The following is a 24,134-nucleotide window of genomic DNA, read 5'->3' on the forward strand; positions in this document are numbered from 1 at the left end:
GACTCTACTTTTGCTTGTAGATCTGCTATTTTCAAAAGAAAATCTTGAAAAAAGTCCGAAATAAGCAACTACACTTAAGCAACAAGCCCACAAAAAAGCGCAACCCGCAACTATTTACAAGGGACTTTACAGAAAAACAAGCCCAAAGCAGACATGGCAACGCTGGTGCTGAGTAGAACCGTTGGACCGTTGCGTTTTACCCCACACACAGGAGGCGGAGGGCAAAACATTGTTACGTCTCCTTGTGAGTTCTTGAAATCCAGTCAATTCCGACAACTCAGAATGCCACTTGTAACGTCAGCTCCCGATTCACTGCACTTATTTGGGTCACGGACCCCACTTAAGCCCCCCCCCCCAAAAAGAACGCAAAAAAACAATTCTGTTTGTCAATGGCAGGCTGTCGCTCTCCTGTTGACAGCACCTGACTGTCCCAACTATGATCAAAATATGTCCCGCGAGACGGACTCCGCCCGACATGGGGGGGGGGGGGGGGGGGGCAGGAGGGAGAGAGGGAGAGAGGAGGAATGACAGCGCACATGTATTATTCATTCATTCATCACCCCTCGCTTTTCTGCTCTCATCATCGGAAGAGCATGAAAGAAAAAAAGAAAAAAACGCATACGAACACACACAGCAGAGGAGAGGAGAGGAGAGGAGAGGAGAGGAGAGGAGAGGAGAGGAGAGGAGAGGAGAGGAGAGGAGGGGAAGGAAGGGGAGAGGAGAGGAGAGGAGAGGAGAGGAGAGGAGAGGAGAGGAGAGGAGAGGAGAGGAGAGGAGAGGAGAGGAGAGGAAGGGATCGGGAGGGGAGAGGAGAGGAGAGTACAAAACAGTACAGTACAGCAGTACAAAACAAACACATTCCCTAAAAAAACAATATAACAATATAATATTAATAAATGGATTCATATTTGATCCACGTTTGACCTATTTTGGGCATGTTATTACAGGTGACATGTAAAAATTGAAATGCTTGCAGATCTGCTATTTTCTATTTGCCCATTGGCGTGCCATGGGCATGGGCACATGAAGTTTGAAAACACTGCTGCAGCCAACTGAATACAGACAGACAGAGAGACAGACAGAGAGACAGACAGACAGAGAGACAGACAGACAGACAGACAGACAGACAGACAGACAGACAGACAGAGGAAGTGGCAAACGATTCGGTTGGAAAATACTCCGAGTCCTGTCACACTGGTATATATGGAGTGAATTGGATGTGAATGACAAGTGATGAGTGATGAGAGTTCGTGTGCGTGCGGGAGTGTGCGTGTGCGTGTGCGAGCGTGCCATATGAGTCATAGAAACCATACTGTGTCATATACATCTCTAAGACATTCTTGTAAACATACCTGCAAAGACATGGCCACATTCACAAGGGTTTTATAATAAAGCACCGAGTACCGGCCATATGTGTCTCCCTTAGCAACAACGAGGCTGAAGCCCATCATAATTAGCCGAGATGAGAGGGTGTAATCTTCAGGCCAATTTAACCTGGGCATCTCAGCTACCACAGTCCACTAATTGGCGATAAGGTCAATGCCGTGCTTTGCCGCTCTTTACTCGCTGTTCATTTCCCAATGAACCGCCAAACGCCGGTAGAACGATAATAAAAACTGGGTCGTTTGTGATGTGAAATAGGACTGAGAAGGTACATAATTTTCATAAAAGTGGCACAGAGTCTTGAAAGTCTTTTCTCGCTCGATGATGTGCCCCGTGGCCTTCCATTTCTGATAGTGCAGCCCCATCCGTTCGGACAGAATGTCGCCTCATCACTCATTCTTTAAGCGGTGTTTAAAAGCCATTTCCACTATTCTGAGCAGATGCTTTTTTTCCTTCCCCTCATCCAAAATTAACTAGTGTTGAGGATGGCTCACAGGCACATCCACAGCCTCAACTTGCATTTCACATCTACTCTCTCCCTCTCACTCTCTCTCTCTCTGTCTCCTTAACCCATTCGATCCCGGAACGCATCTCTGTCATTTTTGATTTCTTTGGCTGTTTAAAAATAGCAGATATACAAGCTCATACAAAATGTGTCAAAATCTTTGAATATATATATATTTTTAAGCGAACATTTGTAACTCAAACCCTTGCTTCTGGAGGCCCCTGGAACAAAATATTTGACACATGTTCGCTTAAAAAATATATATATTCAAAGGTTTGGACACATTTTCACACATTTTCAAAAATAGCAGATCTACAAGCTCGTAGCGCGGCACTACGAGCTTGCAGATCTGCTATTTTTGAATAGCCCAAATAAATCTTAAAATGACACAGATGCATTACCGGATTGAAGGGGTTAACAGGAAGTTAAATGTGTGAAACTGCTCGTTGGCAGTGTTGCTAAGTGATGCATGCTAAAAGCCCTCCATGGTTCACGCAATGGTTTAGGCTTCTCTTCCTTCCTTTCCCCACTAAAGCTTCTTTCCTCCATAGTCCCCTCTCTCCAACCATGACACCAGAGGTGTCTTCAAAGTGCAGCTCAGTTTTGACCGGCCATGCAGCGTGTAGCGGAGTTCTTGCTGTGCGTTAAGAAGGGTATAGTGATGGCCGGCAAGGTGCTCCTACCATTGACCATATTCACACGGCGGCCATTTTGCTCTTACGACATACTAATATGATGTTTGACACGGGGTTTTCAACAGGTGGGGGGGTCCTCAGAAATACTGCAGGGGGGGCTGCCAAATCTTTGTGTGATAGGGGCTTGATTTTTTTATTTGTTTTTTACATTAACCACTTGAACCCTCGCATGCCGATTCTGGGGGGAACATTAGCCAAAAATAGTAGATCTACAAGCTCACAGCATGAGCTTGTAGAGGTTCGGTGTAGAGGGGGGAAAAAACAGACCAAGTACAGAGCCAAAGGTCAATTTTACAAAGTATTGAGGGTTTAAATGTCTGAAAACGCACATAGACCTGGAACGCATCTGTGTCCCTTTAAAGGGTTAGTTCAGATTTTTTGAGTATTTTCTGTAGGAAATACTTACCATTAATGTAGTGGTTGCAAAGGTATTAATTGATTGCCCGAGTCCCGTGGTCAGAGTTATGGTCCGGTTCTGATAAATATGAAGTAGTTCCGGTAGATTAGTAGATTTGGTGGGGGCCACTCATTAAAAATAAATTAATAAAAATAACTAGCGTTTGTATTGTTGACCTATTTCTACCATATAGATCAGGTTTCGTTCAATTTCGACCCCTCTGTCACATGGTACTATTTTTTGTGTCATATATTTTGTGCGTGAGTAGGCTGCCGCGGCGCAGTGATTCTGGACACAAAAAATAGTACCATGTGACAGAGGGGTCGAAATTGAACGAAACCTGCTCTATATGGTAGAAATAGGTCAACAATACAAATGACGCTAGTTTTTTTCATGAATTTATTTTTAATGAGTGGCCCCCACCAAATCTACTAATCAACTGGAACTACTTCATATTTATCAGAACCGGACCATAACTCTGACCACGGGACTCAGGCAATCAATTAATACCTTTGCAACCACTACATTAATGGTAAGTATTTCCTACAGAAAATACTCAAAAAATCTGAACTAACCCTTTAAGATGTATTTGGCTATTGAAAAATAGCAGATATACAAGCTCATAGCGCGGCACCGAGTGCCGCGCTATGAGCTTGTAGATCTGCTATTTTCGAAAAATCTTAAAAAAAATTTTTTAGATTTTTTTCAAAAAACTGTTAGGATTTAGAAATGTTTTAAGAATCGCCTCAGGTCTTAATGGGTTAACATGAATCCAACATGTAGTAGGGGTCCCTGCTTCATCTCTCTCTCAGCTAAAGGGGTCCTTGGTCTGAAAAACCTTGAAGACCCCTGATGTATTTCCTTCTGGGCACACAGTACATGAGGCCCCTCAGATGGTTTGAGTATAGGGCTGGATGGAGGGTGGACTCATCAGCCTCCAAACATATCCAGCTGACTGCCTTGATGCTTTTGCTGGAACTGTGAGCCCATTGGAGCTGCTGTCAACTCTTCACACGTTAGTCTCTCGAGAGACGCAGAGATCGCGTGTTATTGGCAAGACAAAGAGAGCCACCATTAACGCATTCAATCCGGGAACGCATCTGTGTCATTTTAGATGTCTTTGGCTATTCAAAAATAGCAGATATACTACAAGCTCATAGCACGGGACAGAGTGCCGCCCTATGAGCTGCTATTTTTGAAAAGAAATCGTGAAAATGTGTGCAAATCTTTGAATATATATATATATATATATATATATATATATATATATATATATATATATATATATATATTTTTTTTTTTTTTTTTTAACTCAAATCTTTGCTTCTGGTGGGGGTTCCTGGAACAAAATATTTTGAGAGGGGGGGTCTGCGGACAAATACATATCATTTTGGGGGTCCTTGACAAGAAAAAAGTTCGAGAACCACTGATATTAAAGCAACAGAAGTAAAAAAAAAAAAAAGAGTTAGGATTTCGAAGACATTTGTAGAATCAGCCAGAAGCAAAGATTTGAGTTAAATGTTCGCTTTAAAAAACGTATATATTAAAAGATTTGCACAAAGTTTCACGAATTAAAATAAATAAATAGCAGATCTACAAGCTCGTAGCGCGGCACTCGGTGCCGCGCTATGAGCTTGTAGATCTGCTATTTTTGAAAAAAAAAAAAATCTAAAATGACACAGAATGCGTTCCCGAATTGAACGGGTTAATCCTGGCTTTGCCATATAGAACCTAACAGAGCAGCAGTAAAGTCTCCCCCGTGTGAGCCGGTACACTGCATGTACCAACGTTGTGGAATCAGAGGCGCGTGACATGTTACAAAACAGCATTTTGACAGCAGCGATCGGTAGATTCTATACGTTTACAGCTGTATAGCCTACGCATTTATTACAGAACATGCTGTCACTATGGACAACGGAGCAGAGCACAGTCACAGAGGAGTCACAGCTCGGTTGCTGTCAAAAAGATCATTATGCTACAATGCTACAAAACTCACTTCATAACTCATCACGTCATTTCACTATCTTCGCTTGTTCTTTTCCCCCTCTCTCTCTCTCTCTCTCTTAAACACATACACACAGATGGTAGTTGTCGGTCGACTTTATAGCCCCTACTTAGAATGATAGCCTACACATTTGTTTAAAAAAATACAGACTAAAGAGATTTACGTGTTGTTTATGTATAGATTAGGCCTATTCATTTAGGGTAACTTATTTAAATCTCTTGTTGCCACTGTGCCAAGTGACTCACGTCTCTCGCCCATATTCTCGTGTGAGTGTGTGTGTGTGTGTGTGTGTGTGTGTGTGTGTGTGTGTGTGTGTGTGTGTGTGTGTGTGTGTGTGTGTGTGTGTGTGTGGTGTGTGGTGTGTGTGTGTGTGTGTGTGAAAGAGAGAGACCAACATGTTGCTCTACATTACAATGGTGTATTCGTGTGAGCAACGTGCGATCAGAAATACGTTGGAGGGTGCCTGCCCACCACCACCGTGGAGGTTGTGGGTTTGAATCCACCGTGGTATATCCGGCTTTGTCGAGCGTCTATCTATATTAACCCCAATTGGCCCGTGTTCGAGGGACGGAAGGCGGACGGGAGAGGGTGATATCACTGCACGCATTCCCACAGGTTGGCAGGGAGTGTTGGGCGGGAGGAGTAGGACAAAGGCTCTACATCCTCCCGGTGGGGGCTCCTCACTGGCAGGTGAGGATACAACAGCAGTGACAACACAGAAATGTGTTTGGGGAGGAATCAATTGGCAGTTGGCATAATGACTATAAATTGGGGAGAAAACGGGTAAAAAGAGAAATAAATAAGTTGGAGGACAAACTTTGAAGAGAAGCAACGAGAGGTTCAAGGCAGAGGTTCTCCCCCCCAAAAAAGGGGGGGAGACGATAGCTGACTTCACACCCCTGTACCGCCATGCTGGCAGTGGGCTGCACACAGCCATCAGGCACACGTCGGTGGTGCAATTCTCTCTGCCAGCTCAGAGGAAGCATGAACACCCCCCCCCCCATCCCATTCCGTCTTTTTAGCTTATACAATTCTGTTTTAAATAAACAAAAAAACAGCGAGGCGGCAGCATGGGGCCGTACATTTCCGCCTTGAACTGGTATAGCGTATACGGTAAGGGCCTACAGACGGGAATTCCCCATGTCGCTATAACAGCTGTCTACATAGCTACTGTACCGCCGCAAGCTAATGTCACAGTGGCACTGGACAAAACTGTATGGGGGCCATTAGCAGGCAGGCAGAACTTACACCCTGAGGCCATTTCAATCGTGGCTGGAGACTTTATAACCACATGTAACCTGAAATCTGTGTGCTACCAAAATTTTACCAACATGTCAACTGCCCAACCCGGAGTTGACAGAATGACCATTTACCATTTTAAGGGTGCGTGCGGTTGCAGCCCACAAAATGTTTCCCCATAAGTGGATGGAAAGGGAAGCACAAAATGCCTCCTCCACCACCCTCAGACAGCACAGGAGCAGCGTGACTTGCAGCCGTGACTTGCAACAATTTTGTAAGTCGACGGCGCAGAAAGAGAGAGAGAGAGAGACAGAACGGGAGATTTAGAAAGTCGGGAGATCAATACAGACGTCTTTGTCTGGTGGGTCCTTTTGTCAGGGTTTATTCTCTCCCCCGGTTGTTGTGTTTTTGGGGGGCGCTTTAATTGAGTTTGGGTCCACAGACTCTCACCTTGCTTCTGGCGAGTGCAAGCACGAGAGTGAAGAGAAGAGACATCCATTTTGCACTCACACCATATCACATCATAATAATAATGCACACTGGGCAAGACCTAGCCGGCTAGCTGAGTGTCTAAACCACAGTACTGGAATTTGGCGCTAGTACCGCCCTAGGAAATTATACATTGAGGCTTTACAAATGTGTTTACATTGTCCGTAAATGAAACGAGTGTTGTGACTGGTCAAAAAGGGTAGTTTGCGGGGGAAATACATACGACGTAAGTCCTGCCCCTGTAGACACTCTCTGCATTAGGTGGTGACCAGGCTTTTTTCTCCTCGGAGTCGGAGATGAGTAAAGGCTGCGAACGAGGCTAATAATAATGTAAGAGCAAAATGGACGCCATGAGAATAAGGTCCATGGGATGTGCGTGTGCAGGGGGGGTGCATTGGCTGTGTGTGTGTTTAACTGTTTAGTTTGGCATCACTCCTGCTGTTTCTTCTATACTCCCTGTCACAATGAGGCCCGGCAGGGGGTCTGATGTGGTTCACAGTGGGTTAAGGAGTTAGGTCAAGACCAGAGCACACACAAGCCACACCACAGGAGATGGTCATCATTCATACACACACGCGTGATAAGCATGTAAATGTTAGCATGTATGACACGCTAGGCTACAGTATGCAGCGCCTTATCACCGAGATGCTGGTTTTAATATTCATCAAGCGAAAGGGGGGCAATTAGCATTTAAGGAAGAGTTAGACGCTAATGAGTGTGTGTCTGTGAGTGTATGTGTGTGTGTGTGTGTGTGGGGGGGGGGGGCGAGGGGGGGGTGTTTAAATGTGGGTGTTTTGTGAAATGGCACTGGTCAGCATCGCCGATTCGACCTACGACCTCAATGGACAAGTGCACCATGGAGGAGTGTGTGTGTATGTGTGCGCGCGTGTGTAAATCTGCATGCACGTGAACCACAGAGGATGTTTTACACAAATTGCGGGTAGTTATGCTAATAGCTGGACACACACACACACACACACACACACACACACACACACACACACACACACACACACACACACACACACACACACACACACACACACACACACACACACACACACACACAAGTTAATAGAGCACTTGTGATACTACTTGTGAGACTATTAGGGAATCAACTAAAGTGGCTGTCGGGAATGTTAGCTTAAAGTCTGCACGGCGGATAGGCCTCTTTTTCCCCTCTCTCGCTCTCTCTCCTGTTTTTGGAAGGAATAGTTTGTTTGTTCGAGTCCACATGGGCCCTTTTTTCCACTTTATATGTTAATTTGCGGGAAATTGTTTACCAGCCAGTGTGTATCCAAACACTCATGAGATTGAGGGGGTTACGTGCAGATTACGGGCATGTGTGTGTGCGCATGTGTGTGTGTGTGTGTGTGTGTGTGTGTGTGTGTGTGTGTGTGTGTGTGCAATCCTCTCCCATCTCTGCAGTTTGACAGAAAGTGTCAGAGCTGCCTGAGAAAATGATGTACCCACCTGTGACAATGACGAGAAGGGACTCTCTCACTCTCACTCTCTCTCTCTGTGTGCCAGTTTAATGAGAGCTGGCATGTTGTCAGCAGCATCCAGCCCATGACGACACTGAGTAAACCCTGTACAGTCACACTGTGGCAGGCCAGCCAGGCCACTCCTAGCAGTGAAGGCTAAATTATTTTTTATTTTAAATGACGATCTCTAAAATATGAATCAAGAAGTTGATGGAGCGGTGCGGCAGTCATAGACGGGCAAACCAGGCTGGTTCTTGTCCACAATGTGACACAGAGAAAGGCCCCAAACTGACAGCAAGGGGAATTTTCTTCTGTCAATGTGGTAAATGTTCTTATTTAAACTAAAAACTAATTGGCTGAGAAACTTCACATATTTAGTCCAAAGTAAAACACTAAGAACACTGATACAAGACAATCAAGTTACTCTATGCGTAGCGACCCGAACCTCTAGTTTTATTAAAGACTAACAATTCAATGCATGGCATCTGTTCAGAGTTGTAAAACTAGCAATAACACAATATAGCCAAGCGAACAGACTTGGCTGGTATAGTACAGTATATGCATTGGGATTAAGACATCCTCCTCTCCACCAAAAGGGTTTCATTATAACAAAGTAAAAAAAAAATCCCTGAAAGGAGATGGAAGGAAATTGAAACCAGGGCTATAGTCTGCGTCTAAATTATCAACTCCTCTTTTTCAGTCTCCATATCTTCCTGTCTGTCTGTCAGTCAGTCTGTCTGATCTCTCTCTCTTGTCTCCTGGGTTCAAAGGGAGGAGACAGATCAAAAGGTCTACAGCAGGCAATAGGATGTCAACTCAGAATCCATACCCCAGCCCACACATACCCACACACACACACACACACCCACGCCCTGTCTCGCCTCTGACGCAAAGCATACACACATGCGCACATGCATACATGAGTGCCAGCACACACACACATGCACGCGTCTCACACATATGCACGCGTTTCACACACATGCACGCGTTTCACACACATGCACGCGTCTCGCACGCACACACACACACAACCTCGCCCTGTCTCGCCTCTGACGGACACGCAAAGCATACACATGTGCACATGGATACATGAGTGCCTGCACACACATGCACGCGTCACACACATGCACGCGTCACACACACACACACACACACACACACACACACACACACACACACACACACACACACACACACACACACACACACACACACACACACACACACACACACACACACACACACACACACACACACACACACACACACACAATATACAGGGCTACTAAGAACTCTGGTAGAGAGAGCTAATGAGCTGAAAAATACTTTAAAAATATGTTATATGGAGTGTGGAGAGACACACGGAGCAGAGCATAGAAACACACACTTTTACTTGTATCTCCTTCTCTGCCTAGTATTTTGTGATTGTGATTCAGAAGGTGTATACCAGGGCTTCCCAAACTTTTTCTCTCAAGCGGCCACCATCCGGTTTTTAAAATGAAGCCAATAAGGAAGAGCCAAATTCCCTGCAGTTCTCATTATTGGCCAAGCAGGTGTCGCTATTTCCCCCCTGCTGGCTGCAGAACAATTACCACGCCATCTACTTTCAATTGCCATGATAAGCGCGTTTTGTAAATTATGGTCCCATTCATTTTGAATTGATGATTAAGTAGTAGATTATGCCTCTAGGGCTTCTACTGGCTCAAGTTGAGCAGAGTCCCTTCTGTTTTCTGTTATTGTGGGGAAGGCTTTTGCTGCAAATAGCAGATCTACAAGCTCATAACGTTGTGAGCTTGTCGATCAGCTATTTTCTGCGAAAGCTTTCCCCACAATACGGATGCTGGGGTTTAAGTGGTTAAGCTCTATTTGATAAATAGTGAAAATAGACGATCTACAAAAGCTCACGACGCGATGCAATGCCTTGCGAGCTTGTAGATTTACAATTACAATTTAGGCATTTAGCTAGATCAGCTATTTTCACTATTTCTTAAAAGTTTTATTTTTTGTGCATTATTTTGATTTTGTTTGGAAAAGTTCTGAAATTCTTTTGAAAAACAAAATGATTTGTGCGCAAGAGCCTTAACTTGTAAAAATGAGCTACAGTAAGGAAAACAAGCATAAGTGCAGATCTATTTGAAGTGCCACCGTGGCACTGACATTGTTCCCCGTGTGTGTAAACACGGGACTGTGACAAAAGAATGTTGCAATTCGCTGAGAAAAACAATCAGAGAGGTAGCGAAAGAGGCTCTCACACAAGATTCTCTGTCTGGCTTCTCATCTTCAAAGCTGCATCATTCACTTCATTGTACCACTGTAGGAGGTCTCAACTCCTCTGGCTACTGGCACAAAGTCACGGAGCGACTGCTCTGTGTTTTGTCTTGTTACTGGATGCTGCCAAACAAATGCTACTTTGAAAATATTTTGTTATCGGGGTTCAGAAAGAGTTGACGGCTCCTCGTCAAGGATTAGATAGGGGTAGTCATTAAAGGGAAATATTCATGCCGCGAGGGGCGAGATTGTTGAGGCAGTGAAACAAAAAAGTTATAGCGATGATGAAGTTAGCGATGAAACGGTTAGCTAGCTTACATTCAGATTTTCAGGCTTGTTTCAAGATTTTTTATCTCACTGCACTGGTAGATAATCTTGTTTTTTTATATATATATAATTTTCATTTGATTCACGTCAGGACTTGTTTAACCCATTCAATCCGGGAACGCATCTGTGTCATTATAAGATTTATTTGGTATTCAAAAATAGCAGATATACAAGCTCATAGCACGGCACCGAGTGCCGCGCTACGAGCTTGTAGATCTGCTATTTTTGGATAATGTGTGCAAATCTTTGAATATATATATAAATATATTTAAAAAAATGTCTAAATGTTTTCGGAATCTCAGGTCTTAATGGGTTAAAGACACTTAACATTATTTTTCACATTTCACGATTACTTCATGTTTCTTGAAAAACAAGTCACATAATCATGACCCAACACAAAATTCTGAAAACCAGCAAAACACCTGCCAATGCTGTGTGAAATAATGCGACTTAAATATCTTGAAAGCAGCCCGAAAAGTCTGAATGCAAGAAATAATCACTTGTTAAGCTTGTCATCTTTGCAGTGCACCTGTACCAAGGCACCACGGTGGTGAGAGATCCAAACAACAAGCATCCATCTTTGTTGACAAGTGGCTCAGGTCTGGAATGGAACGGTAAAGTGAGGTGAGCTGTACCTCTGTACGGGGGGAACTGCGTCTCTGCACTTCATCATTCTCCGTGACCAAAAAGCAGGTGGAGACTGGAGACGAGGCGCATTCCTTATGCATCACTTTGAGAGATCTCAAGATAACCAGAGGCTGCGTCTTTAATGAGCTCCCATGATTCCATGCTCCGTCTCGCTCCTGACATCGTGGGTTCCACGGTTTCTGCAGTCCTGAGTAATTCATCTAGATTCCTTTTTCGCACAAGCGCACACATCTCATTGGAAATTCCCACCGAGTCTTATCTGTTGTATTGTAAATCATTCCGACGTGGGCCTTCCTGTTTAGCTTTAGATTTGAGACATGCGACTGAGGAGTGAGGCACCAAGAAAGGAAGTGATGTCACAGGTCAAAGGGGGAAAAAAAGAAAGAAAGAGGAGAGCAAAAATGTATGGATGAAGCCCTTTTCGTATTTTCAACATGCTACGTTTAGGAAGACAAACACAATATATTTATTTACGTTTCAGCAGGAGTTTAATTGCAGGGAGTGTAATATTTATAGGCAAGGTTGTGTACTATGTTCATATGAGACATGATAACTGGATCAACACTGGAAGAAGCTCCATGAATTCATAATCACACTCGGCACAGACGAAAACAGCTCCATATCTACCGACGCCAAAACATGAGCACGCAAACACTACCGCACTGTACACAAATAAACACACACAGACAGACACACACACACGTGTGCGTACACATACCGGCGGCCAGGGATGTTACGGCAAAAAAAGTAGCCCGTTTTATTAATGCGCCTGGTGTGAGATGGGATTTCTCTGCCTCTCAAACAAAATGAGATACGATGCACTCGACTCATGATTCTAACTTGAAAACTGGGTGCTGGTTCCTAATAGTAGTTAATAATGATAAAGAAGGGCCAGGACAGCACTCCAAATTGCCTATTTATTGCCACGCGGACAATTCGGGGCAAGACGCCCTTCCTCGGCGTGTGCAATGTATAAAATTGAGGAAGAGTGTCCAGCCTCCCAAACAAACCATTCATCTTGTGGCCTGACACCCCTACAACACGCCAACGTGTGGGTCCCATCCTTCACCACAACACTGTTTGGAACCCATGGAAAGGAAATGATTTAACCAATTTAGACCTGAGGCCCATTTAAAAGGCCCATTTTCTGAAGATTTATTTTCAAAATTCATGTTTCAATATATATATATATATATAGCATATTGTCTCTGTCGGTTGGTAAATGGTGCATTTATTTAGCGCTTTTATCCAAAGCGCTTTACATAGATTCTGCATTACATTCACCCATTCACACACAGATGGCGGAGGAAACCATGTAAGGCACCAACCTGCTGATAGGGAGCAATTAGGGGTTCAGCGTCTTGCTCAAGGACACTTCGACACTAACTCTGGGGGAGCCCGGGATCGAACTGGGAACCTCGCGGTCGCCATCCGGCCGCTCTACCGGCCACTCTACCCCTGAGCCACTGCCGCCCCATGGTTGGAAACCTCACACGTCCAAAACAGTTAGTTTTCAGGATTAAAATTCAAAAGCAGCAAAAGTAGCAGATCTACAAGCTCACAATGTGACGAGGACAGGCAGGAGAGCTGCGAGCCTAATTAAAAAGGATTCTTTACCGTGCATTGCTGGGCATTCGGTATGCAGTCACTGTGTGTGTGTGTGTGTGTGTGTGTGTGTGTGTGTGTGTGTGTGTGTGTGTGTGTGGTCCTAGCCTCGGCCAGGGGCTCTCCCATGAGCGAGGAAACATGCATAATACTGGGGGCAGATGGGGGGGAAGCCAGAGGTGAGAACATCCATATCCATGGCTCTGCAGATACAATACATATTCAATAAGTACAGGACCCCCGCCACACTGCGCCCAGAGCTTAATTAAAAAGTCACACGTCCCGGTACAGTATCTCCCGGAAGAACCGCATCTCCATAACCATCTTTGTATGCCTGTTGCAATGCTTTGTGTGTATGTGTGTGTGTGAGTGTGTGTGTGTGTGTGTGTGCGCGCACGTGTGTGCGTGAGTGATCACTTTTAACCCGGCATCCGGGTTCAAAAAATAGTGGACAGAGCAGATCTACAATAGCAGATCTCAGCAAGCTCAAGCTTGTAGATCTGCTATTTTTTACCATTTGTCATACGTCAAAGTAGGGGTTAACTGGTGCAGCAAGCTGTGACCGTCTGAGTGAGAGAGAACGTCTGCTTGATTTGTCCGTGTGTGTGTGTGTGTGTGTGTGTGTGTGTGTGTGTGTGTGTGTGTGTGTGTGTGTGTGTGTGTGTGTGTGTGTGTGTGTGTGTGTGTGTGTTGCCTTGTTTAGGACTCCAGAGACATGAATAATGCACAATAACCCAAGGCAGTCCTACACACAACACACTTGTGTGCACGTGCGTGTGTGCATGTGTGTACGTCGCGTGCGCGTGTGCTCATGCATGTTCAGTGAACGGGTGGGTGTGAGTGAAGGAACGTCATGTGCTCCGAGTCTGGACCTCATCCAGTATGGCAAAACCTCTGACATCACATGGACAGGCATGCCGGGCAAATCCACTAATTCATAATAAACAAGACACGAGAGAGAGAGAGAGTGAGAGTGAGAGAGAGAGAGAGAGAGAGAGAGCAGACACGGAGACAGTGAGAGAGAGGAGAGTGAAGGCTTCTCCAAGGAGACTGGAAGAATAAAAGGGCTGAATAAAAGGAAGAATGGGATAAATTAAGCGAATGTTTCCATTCGCGGCTGGCCTTTCTAAGAATAAAAACGCCCCTCCGGTGCAGTGCGTCAGTCAGTATGTGCCATTCTTTCCGTCCTATATAGCGTCTGTCGTGACCTGAGCATGCATGCCAAGAGAAGCCTCAACAAAAGGGCCGTCAATGCATGGTATGACAGTCTAATGGCATTGCAGGGATGTTTCCACCGCACGTTAATAATCCTGATATTAATGATCAGCTCGTAGCAGTGTCTCAGTACATCCATTTCTGTGTAGACATGACATCTACTATACTAAGACCATTTAACGTTTATCCGAATGATACTGTAAGTGTATCAAATAAACCCCTATATACTTCATTGACCAGGGTACCCCAGGGGTCTATACTTTGTTTTGTCTAAACTTACGGTCCCTTCCTTTTTCCCCCTGTACACAAAATCTCTTCCCTGAAAATAGCTGATCTACAAGCTCACAACATTGCAAGCTCGTAGAGCTACTATTTTTTTCCAAATGTCCGCCTATTTATGACATGCCCAGAAAAGGGACGCTACGGTGCATGTGGTTAAAGAAACGCATAATTCAGAAACCAGGATTAAAACTGCTAGAAGAGACACACAGAGACATAGAAAGACAGATACAGCTTTACGAACAAATTTATAATCTGTACATTGAAACTATACAAACTGTGGGATGCCAAGTCAACAAATTAACCTGGCATCTGTCTACATCAGTGGGGTCCGTGGGGGGGGGGGGGGGGGGGTTCCAGGGGGGGTCCCGAGCAAAACGTGTTAGTATAGCATCACAATCATTTTAACCACTTTAACCTTTTACACTTTGGCTATTCAAAAATAGCAGATCTACAAGCTCATAGCGCGAAAATCGTTACGATTTCTACAAACCTTTGAATATATATATTTTTAAAGCAAACATTTGTAACTCAAATCTTTGCTTCTGGGGGGGTCCCTGGAACAAAATATTTGAGATGGGGGTCCGCGGCCAAATAAATATCATTTTGGGGGGTCCTTGACATGATAAAGTTTGAGAACCACTGGTCTACAATAACATGCTTTTCTAAATTACAATATAACCTTTGCATAAGCCTGCAAGGTCGTCAAGGCTAGGGCAAGTGTTACGGGCCCAACAGGGGATATCCTACCCTTGCCCTGCATGGTAGTGAGGAACTAGAAAATGGCAAACCAACTCTGCATCTTCTTTTGTCACTCGGAGAGCGGCAACAAAAAAACACCGTGCTCAACAGATAGTGACAGTGTTTAACTGACACTTTTAGGTCACAAGATCCCCCACTCGATAGAAAACAGCTGCAATTGTATAACCATATGTGACTTCATTCCAATAGCACTGACATCACTGGTCCTGAAGAGCTTTGAACATCTAGTGGAGAGGTTTCATTTGATCACACACACACACAGCGTCTTGTAATTTACCTATCAAGTCTCTAGACCAGCGGTTCTTAAACGGTGTGCCGAGGCGCACTGGAGTGTGGCCAAATCGAGCCAAATCCAGATGTGCCTTGGGATTTGGGGGACAACCACACACCATTATTGCGAACGCAGCGGAAGGCGCGCCGCTGCGCTGTGTGCAGCCAAGTAAATGTCCAATATAGACGTACCATACATCAAATGAAAGGTCTTTGAAAACTGAACACACCTGTCAAGGTTGCGTTTAAGCCCGCCCCTTCCCCCGGAAGCCACGCCCCGGAGAAGGCTCCTAAAAACTCCCCATTGAAACCCCATGTTAAATGAAAAGTGCCCGAATCGCTCCGAAACTTTTTCTACCCCCCCTAAGTGGGGGTCTACGAACAAATACTTCGGGCTCGGATTTTGGCTCCGCCCCCCGGAAGTGGGTGAAACAGGCACTTCAAACACTTTGTTGAATTGTTCAAAAACATTCAAAGTTTTTTTTTTGTGAATTTGTATTTTTCTAAGATGCTCCTTTTAACACATTGACCGCCAGAGGTTAATCTCATAATGTACTCACCAGTGCCAACGTTTTATTGTTGTTTTTTGTTTTTTTCACGTCGCCATAGACGTCGTTAAAATCCTTAAGATTGATCTGTGCACTGTTTGTAAACATCGCGGACATCTCCCTGTGTCTACCAGTCCAAACCACGTGTCAAACGGGGCATCCATTGTTGAGTTAGAACGGTTTATGTTAAACAGTGATCAGCGAGGAGAAAAACTACAATCGAAGAAAATGGCGTTTCAGTGTAGACTTTAGAATGGGAGCCGGCGTGATCGTCAAAACCGGATCCCAAATAATTCTGTTTCCGGTGGTGTTACAATGAAATGTGCCGTACCGGAAAATGGAAAAAAAAAAAAAAAATGGAAAAAAAGGAAAAAGCACCACAGCCCGTAGGCTACGGGATCGGCGCTTAAGCGTTGGATTTAACGGCCCGTAGAACTACGGGCCCGGCGGTCAATGTGTTAACGCAGAATTTTTTTCTATTTTTTATATATTTTTTTATTGGTTACTTTTTTTTAGATGATTTATTTTATTTTTTTGGCGTTCGCTTCCCGCGTTCGCGCGTCTTACTTGTTGTAATATACTGTACAGTATAAAACTATACAAAAAGTTAGTATGGCTTAGTTTTTAAGTTACAATATCAGTACTATCAGTTTAACCGCTTTCAGTCCCTATTCTGGGTATGATAAACAAATATATATTGAAAAAATCATATATATATATATATATACACACACACACACACACACACACACACACACACACACACACACACACACACACACACACACACACACACACACACACACACACACACACACACACACACACACACACACACACACACACACACACACACACACATTTAAATGAGTTAATTAGTTTTGGTTTAATTTGTTTTCTTTCTTTAAAGAAAGAAAAGAAAACTGAAAATAGCCGTTCTACAAGCTCACAACGAGTAGCAATGCAGGTCAGAGTAGGTACAGTAGGCTATATCAATCTCTGCCAAAATGATCACTCGCACAGGCCCCCCCCCTCCCTCTCTCGGGATGCGTTTTATCATCTTTATTGTTTATCTTATACACCGGCTCTTGCACTAGCACTTTCCTAAAAGACATTTCTTTAAGTTCATCCATCTGTCTATGCAGCACTTACTGTCTTGGTGATCCTCCTACAGTACATGTGATGGAGGTGCTCACGGGCCATGGGTCTCGACTAAAGCCAAAGCTTCTCCTAAACGCCTCTAAACAAAGGAAATGTCCATTGATTTTTTTTTAGAAAGCTGCAGTCCTCTAACACTATGAATGGGGAGCCAAACTACTTTGACATTGTGCTCAGTCATATAAGCTTAAATGGGACCTGTGGACTAAACTCCATATAAGCACTAAAGGACACAACAAAGAATGCACTTTCTGAAGAATCTGCTATCTTTTAATGTCCACAACAAAACGCTCCCAATGTTCTACTGTGCTTCTATTGAAAGTGTTGCATCGTCTGCTGCACAGAAAAAAGACTAAAACTAAGAGAAACTGCCAGTAAAAGGCTAGGCATTGTGTTATGTTATTATGAAATTCAACAACAGCAGTGGTTGTCAAACCAAATTAACATGTATTTGGCCGAAGACCCCCGCCTGAAAATACTTTAAACTAGTGTCTGAAAGCGTATTTAAGTATTTATGACGTGTAAAGTACGCTCAAATTCCGTGGCGTGGTAATTGTTCTGCAGCCAGCAGAGCGGGGGAAATAGCTGCACGTGCTAGCTAGGCCATCAATGAGAACTGCAGGGAATTCGGCACTTCCTTATTGGCTTCATTTTAAAAAACAGATGTTTGGTCCCTAACAATGTTTTCTTTTGTTTCTTTTGTTTTTCTTCTAGTGGTGAAATTTTGTGATGAAATGCTTTATGATTGCGCTGCAAACCAATTTCCCCACAAGGGACAAATCAATTATCTATCCGTCTATCTGTCCATCCAGCGGATCGTAGGGAAGAAAGAACGGAACGTTTGATGGACTGCTCGGACCCTCCCAGCCCACGTTGAAACCGCTGTCATGGGAGAAAGTGTGAGGACATGATTGGACGCGTCATCCTCAGCGGTACTTGGCTGTACCATGATCACTGCAATCATGTAGAAAATGACATAAGAGGCTTTTTCCTCTTAGGTTTCTTGGAACAAAAGAAAGATGTGCGTGCCTGTGCGTGTGTGTGTGCGTGTGGGTGTGTTTGTGCTTGTTGCCGCGCGTGCTTGTGTGCGTTTCTGCACATGCGCGCACATGTGTGTGTGTGTGTGTGTGTGTGTGTGTGCTCGTGCGTTTGTACGTACACGGATGTGTGCTGGTATTACTCTTGCAGTTTTTTTTAAGGACCAATTGTCACCACAATAGTAGAATGTGATTAATCAAAATTGTGAGGACATTGTCACTCATGGTCACTCACAAGAGAAATGTTGTTATATGGTTAGAGTTAAGAGTTAGACTAAAACCTTCAGGTTGGTGTTAGGGCAGTGGTTCTCAAACTATGGAATACCTCAACTCAATTCCGAGCGATTGTCAGGGTGGGGGGTCCCCAGTTGGGGGCGTCGAGGCCTGAAAAGTTTGAGAACCACTAGGTTAGGGTTATGATTAGGCATTTAGAGGTTAGGTTTAGTGGTTGGGGTTGTAGTTATGCCTGATTTACACTTGGTTGCAAACACGGTGTTGCGTACCGAAAATAGCAGATCTACAAGCTCACAGCACGACACCTGTGAGCTTGTACATTGCCTATTTTCAGTTCTCAACACCGGCGCACAGCGACAGTAAGTCTAACTCTGGCTTTAGGATTAGAGTAAAAAAAAAATGGGCCAAAAATAAGGCATTTATAAAATAGTAAAATTGCCGTCCTAAAATGTTTGTAGTCCTCACAAGTATAGTGACACCAACGCGCGTGTGTGTGTGTGTGTGTGCGTGTGTGTGGTTGGTGGGGTGCAGGGGGGTTGGTTCCTTGGCTTTATGTCTTTAGGGTTGCTCGGTCCTCTGCTATGGGGCCCTAAAGACACTTGGCCCCTCTGACATAATACTAATAAGCCTGCAAGGTTTATGTATATTACATGTTGAGGCATTTTGAGCCAAGGCTTCTCTGGCTGAATGGAGCCCCATGCAACGCTGAAATCCCCAAACGAGTGGAGGGGAGCCTGGACTCCCTACTGTCTGACATATTCCTACTGGAGCATCCATTATTGAACACAGTTATTCAGTGTGTGTGTGTGTGTGTGTGTGTGTGTGTGTGTGTGTGTGTGTGTGTGTGTGTGTGTGTGTGTGTGTGTGTGTGTGTGTGTGTGTGTGTATACGCGTGCACACACACACACACACACACACACACACACACACACACACACCTCGTGATATACCTCATGCATGAGGTCCATCATAGGATGAATAATTCAGCAGGTCCTGCTGCAGAGTGAATCCGCTCACCATTCATTTTGATTGGGCAGGTCGTGGACCCAGGGCGCCGGGTTCTCCCCCACAAAGCCCATGTCGTCGTGGGAGCTGGTCGATGACGACTGGTCGGAGAGGTCGGCGGGCAGCACCGGCGGTCCGTCGTCCTCGATCATCACGATGTCGTCCTGAGGCATGTTTACCGTCGGGGACAGCTGGTAGTTACCTGCAGGAGAGAACAAGCAAAAGAGCATAACAAAAGTTACGAAAAATTTTAAAGAGGAAAAAAAAGAGGAAGAAAATCAGGAATTTTAGTTATGTTAAAAGAATGCTTAAAGCAGCACTGTGTAACTATCCGCTTCTCCCCCGGATTTGATCTAAATGTCTCAATAGAAGAAATGGGAGATAAAATGCAACCACCCCAATTGTATACGTTGTATTGTATTAACATACTCTACCATGCAAATTGGACAACATTACATTTTATTAATTTTAAAAAGGTTACATAGTGAGGCTATGTAACTTTATTAAGTCAATGTGTGATACAAACTGTGTCACTCAATGCCAATACCAGCTGAGATACTTTTCTATTGCAATCTGAACACGTGCTTTGCTCTCTGATCCTACAATACCCAGCATTCACTGTAAAGGACCGGTTGTCAGGTGCATTGTGTGTGTGCTGAAGACCCCTGCTTTAAACCATTATGAAAACAAAAAATCTAATCGAAACTGGTTTTGTACGCATATGTTTTTTTAATGTTTATCTTGATTCACAATCATCCATTGTTTCCAATCCTTTGTCGAGGAGGAAACTATATTTATTTACTTATTTTAGATTTACATGATTTTGTTATTAAAACACAATTCGATGCAATATTTCTCATACAGCAGAACACTGATATGATCTAAATGTCATCTTGAAAAACACTTCCCAAAACAATTTTGATTAACCTTTATCTTCAGGGGCAGTGCTAATATTACGAGGGTGCCATAATAAACCGGAGAGCACAACAGAATATAATAGGAACCAATATGTCCTCTGATGATGAGGACTGTAGTTAACTAGGAGTTAACTACATCACACCGCCAATCCGACCAATATGTCTGAGTCATAGTGTCGGGGGCTTTGTCAGAGTACCCGTTGTACCTGTCTGTCTGTGTCCCTTTTATGCCCATATATGGAGATCTATGTATCGATCTGCCCATATATGGCTTGTAGATCTGCTATTTTCAAAGGATTGTTATCCATTTGAAAACTTGAAATGGGACCTTCCGCATAATGAGACTTTTACTTTTGGTACTTTAAGTACATTTTGATACTTTTGTACTTTTATTCAAGTAAATGTTTAATACCGAACTTGTACTTGTAAAAGACTATTTCTACAAAAGGGTATTGATACTTTTACTCAAGTACATTTTTTTTGAATACTTCTTCCATGACTGGTAGTCAAACAGCTACATGCAAGCTCTCTGGCACCCCTACTGTCCATCTGTCAAATCATTTCACATTGCTTGGTGACAGTAATAATGTCACCCAAGCCCCCAGAACCAGTGACATAAAGTGGCAACATGAAAGGGAAAATAACTGTAGGCATATGTCATTATTTATTGTACAAAACTGTTTCCATTTCTGTTCGTCACAGCAAAGAACTTTAACGACTTTTCCACTTCAAGGAAACCGTAAAAACCTTCTTTCCAATGCTGAGTAATTTGTGTTTCTCATCAATATTTTCATTGAACTTCCATAAAACCACGACATGATTTTGGCTAAAATCAACCACCGTTAACCCAGCACTTGATTACATAAACAATGCTGAGCCTCAACATGTTGAATTGGACACAGCGTCTATACTGTTGGGGGCTAGCATAGGGTTCATGGTCTCGTTTAAGCTACATCACCACATGACTTTATCTGTTCTCCTCTCTCCTCCAAGGACAAAGTGTGTGTGTGTGTGTGTGTGTGTGTGTGTGTGTGTGTGTGTGTGTGTGTGTGTGTGTGTGTGTGTGTGTGTGTGTGTGTGTGTGTGTGTGTGTGTGTATAGCAAAATATAACAAAACACAAATATAGCAGAATATAAGAAATAGACAATTGTGAGGACCATTTTCCTGGCCCTCACAAGAAAAACTAAATTGTTTTATGGCTGATAAAAAAAGATAGATGTTTGGTTTAGGGATTAGAGATAGAGTTATGCCTGATTTATACCCATAGTTGTGTGCCGTGTCATGCACCGAAAGAATAGCAGATCTACATTTTGAAAATGACGTTCATAAAATCGGCATCCTAAAATATTTATGTCCTCACAAGTATAGTCATACAAATGTGTGTGTGTGTGTGTGTGTGTGTGTGTGTGTGTGTGTGTGTGTGTGTGTGTGTGTGTGTGTGTGTGTGTGTGTGTGTGTGTGTCAGAGAGAGGGACCGAGAAAGAGAGAGAGGGAGAGAGAGAGAGAGAGAGAGAGAGAGAGGGAGCAAAAGGACATCTTCCTGATCTGTATTCGTTCTCTGGTGACCACTTCTACTGAGGGCTCTTCTAAAATGTGTCACCGCCGATGAGGGAACACCAATAGAGCACCGAATACTGACGTAATTTACGCATCCTACCTGGGTCGTGTTTTTTTCCCCCCATTCTGAATTCCCATAGACGCGTTTAACATCGCGTCAAATAAGAACTGTGTTCCAAAAATAAACAGATGATCACGGCGGTTTGACTCATACGGATATGAAGCATCAACTGACGGTGAGAAAACGCTAATGTTACCGCCGCCAAATTAATTAAATCAACCTCCCCGACAATATCGCCGGGACAGTTTGATTATTTTTGGACCACAATTCTTATATGACCCAATGTTATTCTCCATAGAGAAATTACTTCCGCGACCCAGGGGATGAACGAGTGGCGTCAGGATTTCGGTACTCTATGACAGTGACAGAAGATATGGAGATGAAGACGGAGACACACATATCGAGGGTGTTCGCAAACAGTAACACTTTTAGTATGGACACATACTCCAGAACATTGGTTCTCAAAGTGGGGTCCGGGGACCCCCAGGGGAGTCCTTGGGGGGGGTTCCAGGGGGTACCCAGCACAATCTGTTAATACAGCATCACAATCATTTGAACCACTTTATCTATTTATACGTTGGCCATTCAAAAATATCAGATAATCAAGCTCACAGCGCATCACTTCGTGCTATTTTTGAAAAATATCGAAAAGGTAAAAAACCTTTTGAATCATTTTGAATTTTTTAAACATAAATCTTGTCTTCCGGGGGTCCCTCACTCAACAAAAACAAAACATTTTCAGATGGGGGGTCGGCGGCCAAATACATATCAATTCAGGGGTCCTTGACACGAAAAGGTTTGAGAACTAACTGCTCCAGAATGTTGCGCTGCACGGACATCAATACACAAACACACATACATGTACGCACAGTGCGCGTGGAGAGTGGAGACGCGTGCACACGCAAAGGAGACCGATAATGTCTAATGTCAGCTGAGTCAAACATACAACACATGCTTACCATTAGATTGAAAAAAAAAATAGAAATCTCAGGAATCCTTTGACTTCCTATGCACTTTGCTGAGAGTACATTTGTTTCCATTATCGCCGAACCATTTTTGCAAATTTAGCAGCTTAGGAGCAATTGTGCGTAATCACTTGCAGCAGACAACAATATTTACCCTGGCGAGCTTCCCAAGCCAAATCTGAGAGGACTTTTCATTTCACCGAGCTCTGACAAAAAGATAAATGCTTTCCGTGAAAGAGAATAAGAACTCCAATAACCATGGTGATGACTTGCATTATCTGGGCTATTTGTCATAAAGGCAGGGGAGTCATAAGGGCACTGTGCTTAATTTGTAAATGATTAGGTGCCGGAGCTCATGAACACGAATAAGTACCTGTTACATACAACGTTATTGTTATTCATTTACTGACATGAGACAAGAGAGACGAGAGAACACACGTTTAACTGATCACTCGTCAATTCACTAGCGTAGTGAGGTAGGACTCAGACCACCCGGCTCACAGGCGCAACCATTTTTCTAATAGCGAATACTAAAGTGGCATCTCGCCACATCTACTGTAGATCTGCGATTTTCACTGCACGACACGGGGGGAAAAGTAAGAGTAAATCTGGCGGTACTGGATACAGTGATATGTGCCATACAGTACAAGTCACTTACTCTACCTTGCGTTGTGGATACCTTTTCAAATCAAATGTCTGGGTTGGAAGGGGGGCAGGGAGACGAGAGGCAAACATCAAAGATATCTACATATACACACATACATATAGCATAAACCAGCAGGTACAGTATGCACATGAGGTTAAACCATAGTTATAATATATCTAGAGGGCGGATGGCCCTGCCCCCAGCTATTCATTTCAATGAAAGTTGCTCACAAGTGCATTAATTTCACAATCCTATTAACATTTTTTGAACGGAATGGATTTGATGCAAAGACTGAATGCACTACCACATCGTCAGGTGAACGGCTCATTCACCTGTGATTCATGCCTATGAGTCAGACATTGAATGAGAATAACAGAAGGACATCTCATGAGTGTACAGTGTGTGCGCCTATTTTTCTTTCAGTGCCTTTATTT

General features: G+C 43.7%; 1 protein-coding gene across 2 annotated transcripts in view; it reads right to left on the minus strand.

The window, feature by feature from the left end:
* The window catches only part of LOC308077613 (partitioning defective 3 homolog), a 669,238-nt gene that overhangs the window by 170,690 nt on the left and 474,414 nt on the right, over nucleotides 1-24,134 (minus strand). For both annotated transcript variants that reach the window (XM_080418368.1, XM_080418367.1), the window contains exon 16: nucleotides 19,566-19,755. In XM_080418368.1, coding sequence (XP_080274494.1) covers nucleotides 19,566-19,755 — 190 coding nt within the window. The remainder of the gene's footprint in view (nucleotides 1-19,565; nucleotides 19,756-24,134) is intronic.

This window comes from Gymnoscopelus braueri (genome assembly GCF_963280865.1).
Source record: "Gymnoscopelus braueri genome assembly, chromosome: 21".
Taxonomy (NCBI): Eukaryota; Metazoa; Chordata; class Actinopteri; order Myctophiformes; family Myctophidae; genus Gymnoscopelus; species Gymnoscopelus braueri.